Genomic DNA, 24,246 nt, shown 5'->3' on the forward strand with positions numbered 1-24,246 from the left:
GAACTGAAAGGAACAGAACCACGTGGCAGCAATATGATGACTGAGGGTGTTTAGAAATAAAATAATCTCTGACTTAAGTAAACAATAATAATAACGACTGGTTTAAACATCTGTCGAAGGTAAATGCTGAAATTACATAATTAACAGAACAGTATATATATATATATATATATATATATATATATATATATATATATATATATATATATATATATATATATATATATATTAACATTATGTAAAATGCACTTCTGTCCTTTATTATTACAGCCATAAAGAGGTATTAAAAACAAGAATCTACATACAATTGAGACTATACTGAATGCCACTGTTTAAAAAACAGCGATTGTGAAACTTTAGCCTAGAGAGCTTTAAAAAAGTTTAGAAAACTCCAAGAGAAATTTAAGACTTTTCAATTGACACGAACGATCAAATTCTCAAAGACCTGTTCGCGTCCAGGAACTTTCCAGAACATTCTGTGAGACGAGCCTCATCCAACCAGGCCGATGTACACGACGATGGTGAGTACTTGAATAGTTTATTTGTGTGTATCTTGTCTTGTTAGCTGCCGTGTTGTTGATAGGTTAAGAGTGTGTAGCTTATATATTCGCGACAAGCTTCGATAATACGCCGCTTTATGCGCACGTACAACCTTTAACTTAACTGTATTTCTATTAACATCAGTTTTGGTCAATAATATTTGGCATCACCTCAGTGATATTAGTACATGATGGCATTTGGCCAGTGACAAAAGCATAATTAAGCATATGTTGTCCTTGGGCCAGTGACATTAGAACAAGATGGCCTTGGGCCAGTGGCATTAGCACATGATGGATTTGGGCCATTGACTTCAGCACATGATGGCATTTGGCCATTGACTTAAGCACATGATGGCATTTGGCCATTGACTTAAGCATATGTTAAGCATGTGTTGGTCCAGGGCCAGTTACATTAGAACAAGATGGCCTTGCTGTACAAATGACTTCAGCACATGGTGACCTTGAGACTGTGACATCACCACATGATGACCTTGCTGTACTAATATTACTTCAGCGCATGCTCACGACCCTGACATTTCAAACCAACAAACCATCCCATAATTTTCACCAGCCACCACAGACATTCCACAAAACTAAACGACTGTTAAAACTTTAAATGTAAAACCCCTTTTTAAACACCCCTTTTCCACGCTCAACTAAACCCACGTTTTATTTTATTTAAAAAAAAATGTACTTGTTTATTAAACTCCTTTGAACAAAATTGTAAAAAACTAAAAACTGAAATACCTGTGTCTGAAGTAAGACCGACATAAACCTTGAACTAACAGTGTTGTGACATAATTAAGACCTGGAAAACGCAAACACTAATGGCGGTGCCACGATAAGAAGGATGCTGATAGAATTCCTCGGGCAGTGCGTGAGTGCTTTAGATAGCAGGCCATCTCAGCGGTGTATCTCATCGGTTACAGGTACCTCACCGCTACAGGAACCTCATCGTTGCATGTACCTCACCGTTGCAGGTATATCTCATACAAGTACCTCACCCCCGCATACCTCACCGTTGCAGGTATCTCTCATACAAGTACCTCACCTCACATACCTCACCGATGCAGGTACCTCACACATACCTCACCACCACATACCTCACCGCTGCAGGTATCTCACCCCCACATACCTCATCTCTGCAGGTACCTCACCCGCACATACCTCACCGCTACAGTTACCTCACCCCACGTACGTCACCGCTACAGGTACCTCACCCCCACATACCTCACCGCTACAGGTACCTCACCCCCACATACCTCAACGATGCAGGTACCTCACAATTGCAGGTACCTTACCCCCACTACGTAAGTAGTATATTAGGTCACTTTTGGGTAGTATGGGTGAGCAGGAGCAGGAGGAGGAGCAGGAGCAGGAGCAAAGGATATATAGGAAAATACTCCCCCAGCCTGGTACAATGACATATAGCAAAATACTCACCCACCTGGGTGGAGTGGGTGATGCGGATGTACAACGACATATAGTAAAATACTCCCTGGGGGAGGTGGAGGTACACCGACATATAGTAAAATACTCACCCAACTGGGTGAGGGTGGGTGAGCAGGATGTACAATGAGATATAGTAAAATACTCACCCACCTGGGTGAAGGTGGGTGAGGGTGGGTGAGCAGGATGTACAATGAGATATAGTAAAATACTCACCCACCCTAGGGTGGGTGAGCAGGAGCGGGAGTAGGTCAGTAGGTCACCTTTTGGTGACCTTGTGACGTAATTAGTAACATTATGACGTAATCATTGACCTAGTTACGTAATTTTAATGTGTTTTTTAATGAGTTTTTTAAATTTTAATTAATTTTTGACCTAGTTACGTAATTTTAATGCGTTTTTAAGGAGTTTTTAAATTTTTAATTAATTTTTATTATCGAGTTACGTAATTTAATTACTTTGATTGTATTTTTATTTTGTTTAATTTGTTTGTTTACTTGTTGTTTAATTTAATTACTTTGTTTATATTGTGTAATTTTTTTTTTTATTAACGAGTTACGTAATTTGATTATTTGTTTACTTTTTAATTATTTTTATTTTGTTTATTTTTAATTTTATTTTATTTTATAATTAGTTAAATTATTATTAACTAGTTACGTAATTTGATTTTAATTTTTTTAAATTTTAAAAAAATTTTTAAATTATTATTTTTAAATTTTATTTTTAATTGTTGTTTACTTGTTGTTTAATTTAATTACTTTGTATAATTTATTTGTTTGAAATTCATTTTAATTAGTTTGCTGTTAATTATTGGCGACAGATGTTACCAAGCGGGTGGTGGTGGTGGTGGTGGTGGTGGTGGTGGTAAATTTGCTTAAGATTATAAACTTCAAGTTTTAAAAATCAACAACGTTATGGACCATTCAGCAACACAACGAACGGTTACCGAAAATAGAACATCCATTTAACCACATCTGTTACTTATCGATCCGTGATCCTTTGTTGACACGCGCTGCGCTTTTAATGGGAATGTATTGATCGCACCCACGGGACCATCGGGACAACGGGCGCGTTAATATTGATTCCACACACGGCCATCAAATGATGGTCCGCCTAATTAATTTGGTCATGCATCGTGGGTTTATGTCGACTACAAACATCCATTAGAGACACCTGTTACTCGCTAATGGCACCCGACACGTATCGAGCCACATGCGATCCTTTGTTCTTGTCAACCACCGTACAAGGGCCAAGTTAATATTGATCGAACCCACTGACCATCAGTATGATGGTCCACCTATGTGTAATTTTTATTAACGAGTTACGTAATTTGATTTTAATTTTTTTAAATTTTTAAATTTTTAATTTTATTTTATAATTAGTTTAATTATTATTAACGAGTTACGTAATTCAATTTTAATTTTTTAAATTTTTAATTTTTTTAAATTATTATTTTTAAATTTTATTTTTAATTGTTGTTTACTTGTTGTTTAATTTAATTACTTTGTATAATTTATTTGTTTGAAATTCATTTTAATTAGTTTGCTTTTAATTTCTTTGTTGTACGCCGTTTAAAATAAAAGACTAACACTAGCGTGTACTAGAAAGTGTCATTGTGTATAACATCCATTTAACCACAGCTGTTACTTATTAGTGACAGCTTGTACTTATCGATCCGCCCGTGATCCTCCCAGGCGCTCCCCGTGGTTGCTTAATAGCGGGCTCACTGAAGCGATCACAACAGGTAATTAATCGAAGCCATTAAGTCCCTCTCCGCGTTAAGTGTGGCGACAGCTGGTGCTGTAATTAGTCACGGCTCTCGGCTTTTTTCATTAGACTACAGCTGTACATGAACTATGTTCACATATCGTACGCCCGGTCATTCTTTGATCAAATTAAAAAATTTTGTTTCCACATGTCCTGCGAACCGTCCCTTGCTATGTATGAAAGATTAATGGTTGTAACTATTCGCTTATAGCGAGGGTCAGCGAAAACAAAAATATATTTAAGGGTCGGAATTTTCTTTCAACCACCGTTAAGTCAGGTTTTGAGACGAAACGAAGTCTCGGTAGGTTCGTGTTTTTTAATGGGCGACAGGGCGACTTGGTGCGTTGGTACGTAGGTATGCGTGGGTAGACATGTTTTTTACAAGTCTGGAAAAGTAATTAAGTTTTTATGACCGTTCCGATTTTCTTTTGATCTGACCACCATTTGACCACACTGAGCCAGATAAATTTAACAATTGTCGCAGCGGGGTTTATTTTAAGTGCACCCCGTGCACGCTTGTTTACATTTTAAAAGACGTGTCGCGTGTCTTCCCCTTACGGCTTCCCTAATAGAGAAACGAGAGGAAAGACAACTGTTCTAAAATTAGAACAGCCTTGTCTACAGACACGAGTATCGTCCCTTGTGAAAAAATTCGCGTCAGAATCCTTAACTAAACAGTCAATTTCTTTAAAAAGTTAAAAAAATAATTTAGGAAGACAAGGGTTAACAAAATATATATCTTAGTCTTGCAGCAGATTACCTTCCCATGTTCGCTTTAGTATTACAGTTTTCATCAATCTTCTTTTTGACTTGAACTTCTTTAATTTTTAAGAAAGTTTACTTATACATAATACATTACGTCTAATGACAATTTTTTATTTTTACCACTCAATGTATTTTCTTTTTCTATATCTTACATTGTCATCTTAATTTTTTGATCACCTTAGGTGGTGGTAAGGTGGTAAGGTGGTGGTAAGGTGGTGGTAAGGTGGTGGTAAATTTGCTTAAGATTATAAACTTCAAGTTTTAAAAATCAACAACGTTATAGTACGTCGTCAAAAAAAAGACAATGAACCTAGAAGGAAGACGAATATATATCTTAGTCTTGCAGCAGCTTACCTTCCCATGTTCACTTTAGTATTACAGTTTTCATCAAACTTCTTTTTGACTTGAACCTCGTTAATTTTTAAGAAAGTTTACTTATACATAATACATTACGTCTAAGGACAATTTTTTATTTTTACCACTCAATGTATTTTCTTTTTCTATATCTTACATTGTCATCTTAATTTTTGATCACCTTAGTAAAAATTTGCTTAAGATTATAAACTTCAAGTTTTAAAAAACAACAACGTTATAGTACGTCGTGTCAAATGACACACCGTTTAAAATGTCTACATTTAAAGTTCACCAAAATAATGACGTAAAAACTAAATATGATATGACGTTAGCATACATATCATTCAATCTAATCACTCTAAAGTACAAATCAATAATTTTTATTGATTAAGGGGCTGGGTGAGTTATTTTTATTACTATTCGCCCTTCCCCTTCCCTCTGTCCGCAACCCCGTTCCCCTTCTCCCATCCAACCTTGCGTCATCACACTAACCTCAATACCAACCGTTAGATAAACAGACCGTACTACTACTACTACCCGCACTATACCTATTCCATTTAAGAGACAAAGGCTGTATGACAATCCTACAGACAAATATTTATTCAACTAATATCACAACCCCCTAGAAACCACTCCAACAGACTGGGATACATAACTTGTAGACACCACTCCTCGTTGAATATCTCTTGCACCCTACCTACATCGACAATTTTGTCCGCCGCCCTCGCCCCCGTCCCTAGTATGAACTCGGTTACCAACAATTTCAAAACATGCATGTTCCGAGTTCAAAACCAACCTTCACCGACACTACTATGAACTCGGCCCCTAACACTTCCAAAACATGCCTGTACTAACTTTGAAACCACCATCGGTGAAAACTTCACCGACCTTAGTATGGACTCTACACCTACCGATTCCAAAACATGCATGTTCCGAGTTCAAAACCAACCTTCACCGACACTAGTATGAACTCGGCTACCAACAATTCCCAAACATGCATGTAACAACTTTCCAACCTGCCTCAGTGCTAACAAAATTCCCCGACCCTAGTATGAACTCGACTGCCCTCAATTCCTAAACATCCATGTACCAACTTTGTAACCTACCTCGGTGAAAACTTCACCGACCTTAGTTTAACTCTACCTAACAATTCCAATGATGCATATACGAACTTTGTAACCTGCCTCGGTGAAAACACCCCCGTCCCTAGTCTGAACTCGGTTACCAACAATTTCAAAACATGCATGCTCCGAGTTCAAAACCAACCTTCACCGACACTAGTATGAACTCGGCTACCAACAATTCCTAAACATGCATGTACCAACTTTGCAACCTGCCTCGGTGTTAACAAAAACTCCCCTGACCCTAGTATGAACTCGGTTACCAACAATTTCAAAACATACATGTTCCGAGATCAAAACCAACCTTCACCGACACTAGTATGAACTCGGCTACCTTCAATTCCTAAACATGCATGTGCCAACTTTGCAACCTGGCTCAGTGTTAGCAAAACTCCCCGACCCTAGTATGGACTCTACACCTACCGATTCCAAAACATGCATGTTCCGAGTTCAAAACCAACCTCGGTGAAAACTTCACCGACCTTAGTTTAACTCTCCCTAACAATTCCAAACCATGCATGGTCTAGATTCGAACCCTGCCTCGGTGAAAACGTCACCGACTCGTGTATAAAATCTGTACCAACCAACTCCAAACCTTCCCTGGGCACCTGAATAAAAATAACTCACCCAGCCCCTTAATCAATAAAAATTATTGATTTGTACTTTAGAGTGATTAGATTGAATGATATGTATGCTAACGTCATATCATATTTAGTTTTTACGTCATTATTTTGGTGAACTTTAAATGTAGACATTTTAAACGGTGTGTCATTTGACACGACGTACTATAACGTTGTTGTTTTTTAAAACTTGAAGTTTATAATCTTAAGCAAATTTTTACTAAGGTGATCAAAAATTAAGATGACAATGTAAGATATAGAAAAAGAAAATACATTGAGTGGTAAAAATAAAAAATTGTCCTTAGACGTAATGTATTATGTATAAGTAAACTTTCTTAAAAATTAACGAGGTTCAAGTCAAAAAGAAGTTTGATGAAAACTGTAATACTAAAGTGAACATGGGAAGGTAAGCTGCTGCAAGACTAAGATATATATTCGTCTTCCTTCTAGGTTCATTGTCTTTTTTTTGACGACGTACTATAACGTTGTTGATTTTTAAAACTTGAAGTTTATAATCTTAAGCAAATTTACCACCACCTTACCACCACCTTACCACCACCTTACCACCTTACCACCACCTAAGGTGATCAAAAAATTAAGATGACAATGTAAGATATAGAAAAAGAAAATACATTGAGTGGTAAAAATAAAAAATTGTCATTAGACGTAATGTATTATGTATAAGTAAACTTTCTTAAAAATTAAAGAAGTTCAAGTCAAAAAGAAGATTGATGAAAACTGTAATACTAAAGCGAACATGGGAAGGTAATCTGCTGCAAGACTAAGATATATATTTTGTTAACCCTTGTCTTCCTAAATTATTTTTTTAACTTTTTAAAGAAATTGACTGTTTAGTTAAGGATTCTGACGCGAATTTTTTCACAAGGGACGATACTCGTGTCTGTAGACAAGGCTGTTCTAATTTTAGAACAGTTGTCTTTCCTCTCGTTTCTCTATTAGGGAAGCCGTAAGGGGAAGACACGCGACACGTCTTTTAAAATGTAAACAAGCGTGCACGGGGTGCACTTAAAATAAACCCCGCTGCGACAATTGTTAAATTTATCTGGCTCAGTGTGGTCAAATGGTGGTCAGATCAAAAGAAAATCGGAACGGTCATAAAAACTTAATTACTTTTCCAGACTTGTAAAAAACATGTCTACCCACGCATACCTACGTACCAACGCACCAAGTCGCCCTGTCGCCCATTAAAAAACACGAACCTACCGAGACTTCGTTTCGTCTCAAAACCTGACTTAACGGTGGTTGAAAGAAAATTCCGACCCTTAAATATATTTTTGTTTTCGCTGACCCTCGCTATAAGCGAATAGTTACAACCATTAATCTTTCATACATAGCAAGGGACGGTTCGCAGGACATGTGGAAACAAAATTTTTTAATTTGATCAAAGAATGACCGGGCGTACGATATGTGAACATAGTTCATGTACAGCTGTAGTCTAATGAAAAAAGCCGAGAGCCGTGACTAATTACAGCACCAGCTGTCGCCACACTTAACGCGGAGAGGGACTTAATGGCTTCGATTAATTACCTGTTGTGATCGCTTCAGTGAGCCCGCTATTAAGCAACCACGGGGAGCGCCTGGGAGGATCACGGGCGGATCGATAAGTACAAGCTGTCACTAATAAGTAACAGCTGTGGTTAAATGGATGTTATACACAATGACACTTTCTAGTACACGCTAGTGTTAGTCTTTTATTTTAAACGGCGTACAACAAAGAAATTAAAAGCAAACTAATTAAAATGAATTTCAAACAAATAAATTATACAAAGTAATTAAATTAAACAACAAGTAAACAACAATTAAAAATAAAATTTAAAAATAATAATTTAAAAAAATTAAAAATTTAAAAAATTAAAATTGAATTACGTAACTCGTTAATAATAATTAAACTAATTATAAAATAAAATTAAAAATTTAAAAATTTAAAAAAATTAAAATCAAATTACGTAACTCGTTAATAAAAATTACACATAGGTGGACCATCATACTGATGGTCAGTGGGTTCGATCAATATTAACTTGGCCCTTGTACGGTGGTTGACAAGAACAAAGGATCGCATGTGGCTCGATACGTGTCGGGTGCCATTAGCGAGTAACAGGTGTCTCTAATGGATGTTTGTAGTCGACATAAACCCACGATGCATGACCAAATTAATTAGGCGGACCATCATTTGATGGCCGTGTGTGGAATCAATATTAACGCGCCCGTTGTCCCGATGGTCCCGTGGGTGCGATCAATACATTCCCATTAAAAGCGCAGCGCGTGTCAACAAAGGATCACGGATCGATAAGTAACAGATGTGGTTAAATGGATGTTCTATTTTCGGTAACCGTTCGTTGTGTTGCTGAATGGTCCATAACGTTGTTGATTTTTAAAACTTGAAGTTTATAATCTTAAGCAAATTTACCACCACCACCACCACCACCACCACCACCACCCGCTTGGTAACATCTGTCGCCAATAATTAACAGCAAACTAATTAAAATGAATTTCAAACAAATAAATTATACAAAGTAATTAAATTAAACAACAAGTAAACAACAATTAAAAATAAAATTTAAAAATAATAATTTAAAAATTTTTTAAAAATTTAAAAAAATTAAAATCAAATTACGTAACTAGTTAATAATAATTTAACTAATTATAAAATAAAATTAAAAATAAACAAAATAAAAATAATTAAAAAGTAAACAAATAATCAAATTACGTAACTCGTTAATAAAAAAAAATTACACAATATAAACAAAGTAATTAAATTAAACAACAAGTAAACAAACAAATTAAACAAAATAAAAATACAATCAAAGTAATTAAATTACGTAACTCGATAATAAAAATTAATTAAAAATTTAAAAACTCCTTAAAAACGCATTAAAATTACGTAACTAGGTCAAAAATTAATTAAAATTTAAAAAACTCATTAAAAAACACATTAAAATTACGTAACTAGGTCAATGATTACGTCATAATGTTACTAATTACGTCACAAGGTCACCAAAAGGTGACCTACTGACCTACTCCCGCTCCTGCTCACCCACCCTAGGGTGGGTGAGTATTTTACTATATCTCATTGTACATCCTGCTCACCCACCCTCACCCACCTTCACCCAGGTGGGTGAGTATTTTACTATATCTCATTGTACATCCTGCTCACCCACCCTCACCCAGTTGGGTGAGTATTTTACTATATGTCGGTGTACCTCCACCTCCCCCAGGGAGTATTTTACTATATGTCGTTGTACATCCGCATCACCCACTCCACCCAGGTGGGTGAGTATTTTGCTATATGTCATTGTACCAGGCTGGGGGAGTATTTTCCTATATATCCTTTGCTCCTGCTCCTGCTCCTCCTCCTGCTCCTGCTCACCCATACTACCCAAAAGTGACCTAATATACTACTACTTACGTATCTCCCTCACACTCGTTCGTCACCCCATACGTACCTTACCCACACATAACATGCCCCCACTCAAACCTCACGAGCACACGTACCTCACCCCACACATACCTAATCATCCAAGTACCTAACCCCTACACATACCATACCCAATACGTACCCCCCTACCTCACTAATACGCCTTCTACATTTTTTTCTGGGTCTGATAGTGAGAGAGTGTGTATGAATATATATATATATATATATATATATATATATATATATATATATATATATATATATATATATATATATATATATAGTTTTAGGCTGCATTTAGTATATAATGTTAATGATAAATGCTAATCTAATTGTTAAAAAGCCATTTCATTTTTATATTCTTAAATGTTTTGATTTTTTTCATAATTATACATTAATCAATTAAATGATCGTTAATAGAAAAATCGTTAAGATTATTTGGATTATAAAAACAAACAATTAAATGTATTCGTCGTCTAATCTTAATAGCATCTTTTATACCAATGTTTATTTATGAAAATTATTTGCCTATTCATGTTGCTCATAGAAAGACGAGTTTGGCTTAGGAAGCTTTTAATAAAATTTTGAAAAACTGTTGAGTCGGAGTGTTGGTCCTGTGATGTCCCGAAGTTGTGCGTGAGTGTGTGTGGGTGTGTGTGTGCAATGACCGTGTGAGTGTAGCGTGAGTGTGTGTATCTGGATGTATGTGTCCATTTCAATGTGTACATACGTGTAGGTGTGAATGTAAATGTGAGGGTGCAGTATATATGTACATATATGTACATTTGTATGTGTGGATTAGTCAAATGAAATTATATAGACCCATATACATATATTATAAATGTATCCGTTCCACCCCCTGGAGAAATGAAAACTTCAAAACTTTACAATCGGGAATTAAAACATTGTTCTATATTAGTCATTGCTAAGCTTGACCGTGTACACTAGGTCTATCTTCACCTAAACACTGCAGCATACCATATCCCGAAGCACATGGCAGAGGCGTAGCGACCCTTCCCGGCGCCCGGGGACAAACTTTTCAATTTGCACCCCCCCCTCAAACTTTCGATTTGCACCCCCCCCCTCGAACTTTCGATTTCCACCCCCTCAACCTTTCAATTTCTTTTTTCAACCCATTTTGGCGCTCCCTAATGTCGGCGCCCGGGGACATATGTCCCCCCTCCCGCCCCCCCCCCCCCCTCGCTACGCTACTGCTCTCGGGTTAGCAGTCTAGCTCTCTACCGCTAGGTCATGCTGTCCCTCACATACGACGTACGTTGTTTTTGAAAAAAACAAAACAAAACAGTTATTGATGAATCATGCATGTGAAATTACATATGTGAAACCTGTTATTAAATTTTCTTTATGGAAACATTAACCATGCAACAAGAGAAAGCAGCCAAAGATTAAATTCAGCAAACGGCATTTAAATGATTAGAAAAAAAACTGCAATCAATCTGGTTGCTCACATTTTTATCTGGCAATAAACAGACGTTCAACTATTTTATAAGATGTCTGGTCGGGAGATGGGGCGAATCCTGGCCGTTATGAGTTTTTGATTTCAGTCCTGGTGTGTCTGTGTTCCTCGTTAAGATGAAATTTACGAGTTCATTTAAATTTATTCCTGACCATGGCGACACGCCCACCTAGAGCGGTAGCAAATAGCTTGTCTAAGAGGGCAAATATAGTACAAAAGGGCACATGATTTTGTTATGGCAAATAGCTTGTCTAAGAGGGCAAGTATGTATAGATGGGCACGATTTTGTCAGGGCAAATAGCATAACATAGAGGGAACATATATATGGAAGGGCACATGATTTTGTCAGGGCAAATAGCATAACAAAGAGGGAACATATATTTGAAAGGGAACATAATTTTGTCCGGGCAAATAGCATAACAAAGAGGGAACATATATATGGAAGGGCACATGATTTTGTCAGGGCAAATAGCATAACAAAGCGGGAACATATAAATGGAAGGGCACATGATTTTGTCAGGGCAAATAGCATAACAAAGAGGGAACATATATTTGGAAGGACACATGATTTTGTCAGGGCAAATAGCATAACAAAGAGGGAACATATATTTGAAAGAGAACATAATTTTGTCAGGGCAAATAGTATAACAAAGAGGGAACATATGCTTGAAAAGGAACATAATTTTGTCCGGGCAAATAGCATAACAAAGAGGGAACATATATTTGAAAGGGAACATCATTTTGTCCGGGCAAATAGCATAACAAAGAGGGAACATATATATGGAAGGGCACATGATTTTGTCAGGGCAAATAGCATAACAAAGTGGGAACATATAAATGGAAGGGCACATGATTTTGTCAGGGCAAATAGCATAACAAAGAGGGAACATATATTTGGAAGGACACATGATTTTGTCAGGGCAAATAGCATAACAAAGAGGGAACATATATTTGAAAGAGAACATAATTTTGTCAGGGCAAATAGTATAACAAAGAGGGAACATATATTTGAAAGGGAACATAATTTTGTCCGGGCAAATAGCATAACAAAGAGGGAACATATATATGGAAGGGCACATGATTTTGTCAGGGCAAATAGCATAACAAAGAGGGAACATATATATGGAATGGCACATGATTTTGTCAGGGCAAATAGAATAACAAAGAGGGAACATATATTTGGAAGGACACATGATTTTGTCATGGCAAATAGCATAACAAAGAGGGCAATTGCCATATGTATTAGGGAAAACGATGTTGTCAGGGGTATAACAATGGTGTCAAAGTAGCGATACGGTGAAAGGGGAGGGGGCGAAAATGACGGGCAGAACCTATTTCTATTTTTAATTAGCCCCCCCCCCCCCACACCTCCTCCAAATCACTAAAATGATGGCATCGTCGGGCCGGTAAAGATTATGGTTGCTAAACCGAAAAGTCTGGAGTTCGAATCCCCTGGCAGATGAGGTACAATAGCTGAGTACAGCTACCTCTCTAAAAGAGACAACTCCATGATCAAACTGATGCCTGTTAGTTTGTTCTTGAATAGACAAATGTTATGGAAGCAAATCCAAAAAGAAAAGCAGTCAAGGCCTATATGGACATTACAGTTTGACACGTAATACTACAGTTAAGAACGAAGAAGAAGAAGGAGACATTAATAATGTAACTTTTAAATATACAGCTGCAGGAATATTATTATACCAACATTGAAATCAATAATAAATGTCACCCCCAGGGGCGTAGCGAGGGGGGGGGGGGGGGCGGGGAGTGCGGACCGCACCGGGTGACACCATTTAGGGGGGTGACACCGAGGCAAAAAATAGCAAAATATATAGAGAAAAACTTGAGGGGGGGTGCAAATGCAAATCGAAAGTTTGAGGGGGGGGGGGTGCAAATAAAAAAACTTGATGGGGGGGGGGTGCAAATCGAAAACATGAAAATTTGTCCCCGGGAAGGGTCGCAACGCCCCTGGGGGGGGGGTGACACCATTAAGTGCCGCACCGGGTTACACCCGACCTCGCTACGCCACTGGTCACCCCCACCCCCCCCCCCCCCCCACATGACATTTTTTTTTTCAAATGGTTTTCTAAAATGAAAATAAAATTTTACACTCTGTTAAAAAAACTTAGTTAGAAATGTTTTTTAGCTGAAACACAAGAAATGTGATTAAGAGATAAGGAAAACGAAACTTGTTGTACGTAAAAAAAAAACGCAACACTTTACTGATGTTTGAAGGAATTTTGTTACAAGATAAAAGGTGAATTTTGAAACTTCTGTTTGTTGAACTTCAAATACACGAGACAAATTTTTTTTCCCTAAAAAAAGTTGCTCAAACCATGTAAAAATAAAATAAAAAAAATCCTCAAAAAGATTGCTCAAGCGATATAAAGTTAAAATTACATTTTATTTGTACTTCAATACGATCGGATGTGATGTATAATTTACACTAAAAATAAAATGTGCTTTAAAAATGATTGACAAACAGCTTATTGTATAAAATTTCAAGGCGTTGCAACAAAACTCCTGCGCATGGACATGAAATACCGTTGTGGTATTGCATGTGTTAGATGATCATCGCTCTCTCCTTCTCGAGTTTAGTGGCTTAAAAACTTACAGTTGTTGAAGATTTCCTTAAAGGCTTTTTTTTTTAATATGTAGACTTAGTGGCAATGGATCACTTGAGAGGAATTCTAGGCGCCTGGTTTGGTTGTCCCGTTCTCACCTGTACATACGAGCAGTCTCTATCCCTGTATGTGTATTTGTGTGCATACATACTTAAATAATTTTAAAATACATATAAAATGTACAGGTTTATGATTTTGAAAATATATATGATATGTACATTACTCTTATATATATATATATATATATATATATATATATATATATATATATATATATATATATATATATACTAATATTTATACACATGCATCAATACACTTATGCAATGGCGTCGTTTGGTCTGGTGTCACCCGGTGCGGCGCCTCATGGTGTCGCCCCCCCCACCCTTAGTCGGGATCGTCAATTTGTATTTAAAATATTTTTTTTACTCTAATTAACCATTAATTGAACTGGCATAGAAATTTTTTATTCTTACATTTTGCAATGTTTTGATTTCGTATCACCCTAAATGGTGTCACCCGGTGCGGTCCGCAACCTCCGCCTAGCGGCGCCTCTGCACATATGTATTGTAAATATGTTTGTAAATTTTGGAAGGCGTTGTGTGGCTCAGAGTGAAGCGATCACGTAAACCCTAGGTTTCTCGCTTGTCACTACCTAAGCATTAGGTTCCTATTAAATCAAACTGGACCCCAAAATTTAATTAATAACGAAGTTAACTCTTGAGCTAAATTATGTCGCACCTATACTAAATCGGGGATGATATATATATATATATATATATCTATATATATCTATATCTATCTATCTATCTATCTATCTATCTATCTATCTATCTATATCTATATCTATATATATATATATATATATATATTATATATATATATATATATATATATATATATATATATATATATATACACTGATATATTTAACGAACACGTTGAAAGTTTTACGTACTTGACGAGGGGCTCAGCGTAGGAAGATCACGTAGAGCCTTCGCTCTCGTGTTGTGGAATGATGACGTCATCTAATTCATAAATCGTCGAGACTAGATAAGAAGGAAGTGAACGGCGATGTTTGTTGAGGTGGTTTCAGTACGTTCGTATCCCTCGTTCTTTCAGCCGGGGTGCTTTAATCAGCTGGGGGTCGTTATCAGGTCGTCTAAGGAGGCTGAGGTGTGTGTGTGTGTGTCTGTGTGTGAATCTGTGTGTGTGTGTGAGGGGGGGGGGGTCGGGCTATACGTTATCAGGTCGTATGAGGAGGCTGATGCTGAGGTGTGTGTCTGGTGTGTGTGTATGTGTGTGTGTGTTTGTGGGGGGGGGGGGGGGGGGTCGGGCTATACGTTATCAAGTCGTCTGAAGAAGATGATGGTGAGGTGTGTGTCTGTGTGTATATGTCTGTCTGTGTATGTGTCTGTGTTTGTGTGTGTATGTATGCGTAGTTGGGGGAGTTTAAATGTTAAGATACGTGACTGTGATATGAAGTGTATCTTCGGTTATAAAACATCTTGAGCCGTAGATTTATTTATAACTTCATGTTTGTTGTTATATACTAGGACATCTGAAGATTTATTTTTGATTTTGATTTGAATTCAAAAATTTATTTTGTTTACTCCAAAAATATGAAGCCTCAATACCCCCCCCCCCCCCCCTCCCCCCCCCCCCCCCCCCCCCCCCCCCAACACTATCCCTGTATTATCTGAATAGAGCTCGTATCTCTTGTTTTCGTTCAGTGTACAAATACTGGCGATGACAATGTTCTCAGGCATTCACGAAAATTAAGATGATCTACAAATTCGACATAAACAAAAGGGAAGAATTGAACTTTTTCTTCTTCTACGTTCTTACTTATAGTGTTGGAAGATATTCCCTCCAACACAATTAAGTATTACGTGTCAACTTGCTATGCGCAGTATAGAATTAAACTGAACTCGCGACTTTCGGGTTAGCTGAAGCACTCGACTACCCAGTATCTTATTTCACATGTTATAATCAGTCTCGAGTTCGAACCCTCGGGCAGATGAGGCTCATTAGCTGGGGACAGCCACTCTTCTAGGAGAGACAACTCCAAAACTAAACAACTGCTGCCTTGTAGTTTGTTCTTGGTTGGACAAAGGCTATGGAAGCAAATCCAAAAAGAAAAGCAGGCTGAAATCGGAGTCAATGGCCTCAATGGCGCATAACCAGTTGACACGTAACGCTTAATTGTGTTGGAGGCGTGGTCGAGTCGGCAAAAAGCTCATGGTTTATAAATTCGAACAAAGTCTCGAGTTCAAACCCACTGGCAGATAAATCTCGATCCCCTTCAACACTAATAATTAAGAACGAAGAAGAAGAAGAAGAAGAAAGTCAATCGTCGTTTACATCAACTAAAACAACTGTAACAACAGTAATCACATACGAGAGAATCTTAGAAAAACTAGCACAATGACATGAACACTCTGACTCGATATTACAAAATATGTCTTTGAAGCAAACTTTAGCCTTAGCATTGACCAATATCCGACCTCCCCCCACCCGTCAAATAGCCACCCCAACCCTCTCTACCCACAAAGACCGCTTGAGTGCAACACTGGTGAATAAATCGATTTAAAAGTCACCTGCTTGCCGTGATGCGAAGATGCATAAAATAATTAGCCATTAGTTAATTACTCTAATAATTAAAATACCTGAAATTCCACAACAGTCATGTTTTTTCCTGTCTCATTTTCAGGCAATCGATTTGACGTCAGAACAAGTGGCAGGTAACTACGACCTACGTACATACATACATATATATATATATATATACGTATATATATATATATATATATATATTTATATACACACATGTATATATACACAGAGGCGTAGCGAGGTGGGGGGGGGGGGGGGCGGGACCGCACCGGTGACACCAAGGCAAACAATAGCAAAATATATAGAGAAAACTTTGATGGGGGTGGGGGGTGCAAATCGAAAGTTTGAGGGGGGGGGGGGGGGAGTGCAATCGAAAGTTTAAGGGGGGGGGTGTGCAAATCGAAATTGTGTCCCCCGGAAAGGGTCGCTGCGCCTCTGGGGGGTGACACCATTAAGTGCTGCACTGGGTGACACCCGACCTCGCTACGCCATTGTATATATATATGTATATATATACATAATAATTGACTATATATATACATATATATGCATATATATATATATATATATATATATATATATATAATATATATATATATATATATATATATTTATATATATATATGTATAGGCCTCTCTCTCTCTCTCTCTATATATATATATCACGCCTATATATTTGTATAGACATATATTATCTATGTATATAAATTTATATGATGTGTATACATATATGATCACTTTAAATTTTGTTTTGATCCCCACAAACGAGTTAGATTTAGGAAAATACTAAAATAAAAGCTAGCCTTATGTTTCAATTAATGTAGCAATCTGATTGGAACATTTGATATCAAGAGACCAAGCAGTGTAACATATTTTCATGTGACAAAGCTCAGACTGACCCCAGGAATTACATTATGTTCACGTAAATCAAAAGTAAACAACGGGGGTCAGCTAAGTTCTTATTTAAAAAAAAATGATACACACTGCGGAATACAAGGCATCCGACTCCCCGTGCCTAAGTTCCCGACCCCACCACTTCAACCCGCTACCCGGAATTCTCTAATTGTAGCGCTCGCCTTGCCATGGCACTTTCAAAAGACGGCGCGCAATTAGCAGCGCGCATCACGTCTGCGGCGTCCAGTGGCAGAGCTGGTAGAGTATTTTAAATCTCGTTTTGATGAAGGCTGGCGCAGACGTTAACATTTTTCTAGACTTCAAGAGAATAACATGTCAAAATTGAGGAGTTTCTTTTTATGAAAAAATAAAATAAAAAAATAAGACGAAACAACAAGAAGATATTGTGGAGGTGTTAAGTAAGTGGAAAATAGCTTCAATTTTTCTGGCATAGGGCGCGGTCTTGAATTTTTCTCGCCCCCTTTATGGTTATATTTATAGAACAACATTACTTGCAGCTTTTGGTGGATCCATCCGCTACACTGACACTATGTAGGAAAGTTTAGAACTCAAATTATTCTTCATCGCTTGTCCTTTTAAAGCTCTGTGTCTAGTCTAGCTACAGCTCTAACTCAAACCAATCCTAACCATGACCCTAACCATGACCCTAACCCTAACCCTAACCATGACCCTAACCGTGACCCTAACCCTAAATCCAGAGGATAAACTAGTTGATACAGACCTAGCGATCTATTGAGCAGATGAAGTGAAGTTCATGATTCTTTACCTTGGTATATGAAGGGATGGTGTGGTCATCGCTATGCACAGCTGCTTTTACTTTCCATAAAGTCAGCTAGGTACCCGTAAGAGCTGGGTAGACACAAGTCCGGATTGGGATCCGAACTTGAAACCTTTGGGCCAGCAGCCAAAGGCTCTACCATTTGACCATGCCGTTCCATTAAAAACCAGTTGATATGCCAACGAGAAATTACAAATATGTCAACATGAAACAACTGACAGACACAACATGATCCCCCTCACCCCCACCCCACCGTCACCTAAGCCCTTATATTTTTTCTACATAGAGTTTAAAAAGGCCTTCAGTAATGTAAGCCCTTATATTTTTTCTACATAGAGTTTAAAAAGGCCTTCAGTAATGTAAGCCCTTATATTTTTTCTACATAGAGTTTAAAGAAGCCCCCAGTCTTGTAAGCCCTTATATTTGTTCTACATAGAGTTTAAAGAAGCCTTCAGTATTGTAAGCCCTTATATTTTTTCTACATAGAGTTTAAAGAAGCCTTCAGTATTGTAAGCCCTTATATTTTTTCTACATAGAGTTTAAAGAAGCCTTCAGTATTGTAAGCCCTTATATTTGTTCTACATAGAGTTTAAAGAAGCCTTCAGTATTGTAAGCCCTTATGTTTTCTCTACAGAGTTTAAAGAGGCCTTCAGTCTTTTCGACAAAGATGGCGACGGCACCATCACGACCAAAGAACTGGGGATCGTAATGAGGTCACTGGGTCAGAACCCGACAGAGGCGGAGCTTCAGGACATGATAAACGAGGTCGACGCTGATGGTGAGTACTTCATAGATTAGCCGTACCGTACAGGTGATCATAGGTAGGTTACTCTTTAGTGGAGACATGAACATGCTAGGTGAGGTCGATGACGTCATTGGATGGGGCTGGTCAGTTCTTCCACTCCGTGTTTATTCCAATTGCAGGTTGGTCAAGAATCAAAGACGATAGTAAATTACTGACTGATTAGTCAGTCATTGCTAAAAGAATATTGAGTCTAGTTAAGATGAACTCATTACATGAAATAGCTGAATTTTATCACTTTGTATTATATTAACGACAAGGACAAGTGTATACAGTGTATACAGATTTCTCGATATAATAAAAGTATTTTTTTTTCCTGATGAAGACATAAAGCCGAACATTTATTTACTTGTTTTGTAAAACTTGTTTTAAGTATAATCAAAACGTCACACTGCACAAACTCAAAATGTCCGTTCACACTTATTCATACCTGCCAGTTTAAAATAAAAAATAAAAAGTAAGATCTTTAATTTTTAATTCATATTTTTCAAAACGATCTATACCCTCAAACTTGCTATGCATAGAAAATTACGGAACCGTTCTACAAATCATATTGTGTGTGTGTGGTTATCTGATTTTATTAACGTAAGATAATTTGTGAATAAACTAATTTTTGTAGCTTGATTTAATTGGTTTAACTTATTAGTTTTACCCACTCTCCTGTGTTTTAGATTTTCACTTGCTTGTTTGTGACAAGACCACGACTTGAGCTCAAAGTTTCGAAAACTTAATTTTTTTTGTATCACTTAAAATGTTCGTGTGGAATTTTTTTAAAGCACCTTTGACAGAATACAAATTTAAAAAATCGAATAGGTTTTTAAATATTTTGACTGGTGATGAGTATAGTTATTTTTTTTAAATTTTTATTTTGGTCACGCAACGAGATTTGACAAACGGACTCAATTGATTTCTGATTTTCAGGCAACGGAACGATTGATTTCCCAGAATTCCTGACGATGATGGCGCGGAAGATCAAGGACACCGACTCGGAGGAGGAGCTCCGCGAGGCGTTCCGCGTGTTCGACAAGGACGGCAACGGGTTCATCTCCGCCGCGGAGCTGCGTCACGTGATGACCAACCTGGGGGAGAAGTTGACGGACGACGAGGTGGACGAGATGATCCGGGAGGCGGATATGGACGGGGACGGGCAGGTCAACTATGAAGGTGGGTGGTGGGGGGGGGGGGGGTAAGTGCTCGGTTCAGCTTTCTAGGCGGTGTCTTAACTTTTGACGTGGTAGTGTTTAAAGGAAACATGCAACGCACGTAATACAAAGTCACTTTGGCGTCATTAATCTACCAGTGGCGTCAGTAGAACGTCTGATACCCGGTCAGAGTTTCTTCCAGGCATCTCTTCGGGGAGGGAGGGGGGGGCTTTCACCCCCACCCCTAAAGAAAGTCTACCGCTTCCCCCGAACGAACTGGAATTTATATAAAAAACATACTTTTTTTACCAGTGTCCGACCCCCGGAAAATGTTGACCGCCCCCCGAAAATATCAATTGCCCCCCCCCCCCCCGGAGAAAAAAGTCTGGAAGAAACACTGTACCCGGTGTGTCAAATCTGGTTGTAACCCCCAAAGTTTAAAAAAAAAACAACATCATGACACTACAAGATAGTAGACCATTTGATATTTGAGCATTAAAAAAACCAATCACAAAGCCTAGGCCCTAATGTTGCCCGTGTATCAGGCTTCCCGCTGTCAACAGGACGTTACATATACAGCTTGGTATCAGCAGTGACATGTGTCAACAACAGCAGTGCCAACAAAGCTGATGGAAGTGTCGCAGGAGCTGCCGAAAGGAAACCAGAGCTGGTAATTCCATGGCCTGAGGCGACCAAAGCTTTCATTATAGAAAGAAAATTAGTTTTATTTTATAATTCTCAATGGTGTATTTAAAAGCTTACTGTTAAAAAGTTTTTAAAAAAATGTGTTTTATTTTTATTTCCGGTTACCTAAACGTATGGTATATCCATCTCCACTTTCTTTTACCGAATTTTCAAAACTAGTCTCTACAACTTACTGTATATAAACTCCGTTTAATTTTGCGGCTCACAAAACGATTTTCTACAGGATTGTTTCTTAAGGTTTTAGATTTAGCTTTTGTTGTATCACAGTAACACAACTCCAATCTTCTTAATCTATGATTTAGTGGGCCTATTCGGCTAGGATCAGTTGAAGGTTTAAATTTAAAATTGTTGAGCGCTACCTGCATAAGGTAATAGAGATTATAGTTTTAAATAAACCGGGAGTGATCTCCCCTAAACTTTCTCGAATATTCTTATATAAAACAACAGGGGATGGAAACTCGGGCTATAGACATGATTTTTAATCCATTAATTTTTTAAATACTTAAAGTTTTAAAAATAGAATAAAGTCTCGTAGACAAAAGAGTTGCACTCCAAGTGAACGCTAAATAAAAAAATGCATAATAGTGCGCAATATTATTAGTACTTTAAAAATTTACATTCGTTTTTTGAGAAATCGGAAGTAGCGTAAATTACTACTTCTGGTCAACGGAAATTACTCAAAATTTAACAGAAGGTAGAGAATTAGATCTTTTACTTACATGTGAAAGTTCATTTATCTATCTGAAATAGTACTCAAGTTATAGGCTTTTGAAAAATTCAAAGTAGAAAAAGTACCACTTCCGGTTGTCGGAAATCGCTCAAAAGTTGATACGGATCTACGATTTTGGTATAATACTTATATATGAAATTTCATCAACCTAGCTGTAACGGTACTCAAGTTATCGTGTTTACACACGGACAGACACACAGACACACAGACACACACACACACACACAGACATACGGACAAGATTGCAAAATTATGTTTTTCCGTATCAGTGAGGTGCAAAACGTCGAGATTTGTAAAAATCTCGATTTTTTTTTTTGCACGATTACAATACTTTCTCTATACTACGTATATACGAGAAAGTAAAAAAGTATCATTAAGGTAGTATTGTTTTTTTTTCTTAAACGAGACATCAACAAATAACGGAATAAATGAGCACCAAAAGAAAAAACAAACAAAAAATATTTTCTATTTTCCAGAATTTGTGAGAATGATGACAACAAAATGAGATTACCTGTCCTTTGATAATCGCCGCCATATTTTGTGTGCTATGGATGAGTACTACACAGGAAGTTGATGTCATGAACTCATGAACTTTTGAAAGATAATTTGATTGCTCTCAAGCCTGTTTTATTTTAAACAATGTGATGAAAATGTTCATGTTTTTAAATGTACCGATTGTGATCAGACTATTGCGAAACAAACCATTATTGTAACTTTCATGTACTGTTTTTCATCGCTTTTTATATAATAATGAAAAATCAGCTTTTTTTTTTTAAAAAAAAAATATCCTTAAACATGCACTTGTTTGAATCGCTTATGCATCTTTGTATTTTTGTAAAATCGAAGTTGTAAAACGCCGATGACGTAGTCTTACCATCAGAGTTTCTTTCATGCATCTTTCACCAGGGGTCGACTGGCTCTTGAATCTCCCGGGGAGGGGACCGACACTGGTATTTTCTATATACATTGTACATTTGTTTTCTTTTTTCGTCCAAGTGTTGAGGGGGGGGGGGGGTGGGTGGAGAATGTATCCTCTTCCCCAGAGAGATGCATGGAAAAAAACATTGAGTACAATTGTTCCCTCCCATCCAAGTGCTAGTTTTGTTAATGTAGAAGGCACTACATCCTTCATCATCAAACTTCTAAAACTTGTTTTAAAGAGCGATCAATCGGAAATAAATCTGCTGCGGTTTTTTTTCGGTTTAAGCAACTAAACGCATTAAAGAATTTATTTCCAAATCTTAGCTCACTAGCGTAGAACAACTAGCTCACCGGTATATTATAGAGCTGCCTCACGTGCACATACATTTTTGGCTCACTTACAAAGAACATCTAGCTCACCGGTATAGAAAACCTAGCTCACGTGCAGAAAATATAGATATGACAAACACAGGCCTTTCCTAACATTGGTATCCAAAGGCTAGCTACACGCTTAGAAAATATTTGCAAACGGCAAAGCTCCATTGTTTGGTAGAGTTTAAAGGTTTCAGTTAATCTAGGGTCTAACGCTAGAGGGCTAGTCAGGCTTATTTGGCTGTTTTCTAATTGCTTGTTTCCAAAATAATGTCAGCTTAGCATTTTTTATTCTTCCTCTAATGGCTTAAATTTAAAGCTAAAATCAAAACATGAACACACGTAGATCTTGATTAAAAATATAAACAAATATCTGCGGGGATTTAAAGGCATCCTGTTATATATATATATATATATATATATATATATATATATATATATATATATATATATATATATATATATATATATATATATAGTACAGTAGTAAATATACTGTTTATATATAGTTTAGAGTTCATCCTGTAAAGTTTCAAGTGCAAGTAGAAATCATTTTAACAAAGTGCCTTTGAACAGTGCGGGCCATTGTTCATCTATATTTTATACTGCTGAACTACAAGCCGCATTATTTGTTTATGGAGAATTTTTAATATTGAAATTCGGAAAAGTATAATACTTATCACACAACGTATTTGTCTATAACGCGACATATTTTTTCTCGCTTGTATATTATTGATTGCGTCAAATGCTTATTTATTTCTAAATTGCTTTTTCTTTTAAGTATTTAATTAATATTCTCAGTTTAATTCCAGGTAATTAAGCTCCTTACTAATGTGTTGTTATTTAGGATAACATGTTTTAATTGAAATTAGGGTGAAATTTTGAGGGTTTTTATTACGTTTGTTTTACAACGTCATTACAACATATGCCTTATACCTGGTATAAATTATTTTACCCAACTAATCTGCCATCTTGTTTATCAACACCTACAGGAAATGACCTCATGCGGCTGAAAAGTTTTTATAATATTTTTGAAGCACTGATTTTTGGTAGGGTTGGTATTCTACCAGTTTAGAAATCGGGAGGAAGGTTGGATATAATGTTTTGGTTAAG

The 24,246-nt window shown here is 37.1% G+C and overlaps 1 protein-coding gene across 1 annotated transcript; it reads left to right on the forward strand.

Annotated features, from left to right (window-relative positions):
* The first annotated feature begins 274 nt into the window (after positions 1-274).
* LOC131957653 (calmodulin-A) lies at positions 275-23,566 on the forward strand. Its single transcript, XM_059322390.1, has 5 exons — positions 275-521; positions 16,866-16,896; positions 19,096-19,239; positions 20,185-20,427; positions 22,317-23,566. The coding sequence occupies exons 1-5, from the start codon at positions 507-509 to the stop codon at positions 22,343-22,345; spliced, it is 462 nt and encodes a 153-aa protein (XP_059178373.1). The 5' UTR covers positions 275-506; the 3' UTR covers positions 22,346-23,566.
* The last annotated feature ends 680 nt before the right edge of the window (positions 23,567-24,246 follow it).

This window comes from Physella acuta, unplaced genomic scaffold (assembly GCF_028476545.2).
Source record: "Physella acuta isolate Inbredline_101_S28 unplaced genomic scaffold, ASM2847654v3 ptg001253l, whole genome shotgun sequence".
Classification (NCBI taxonomy): Eukaryota; Metazoa; Mollusca; class Gastropoda; family Physidae; genus Physella; species Physella acuta.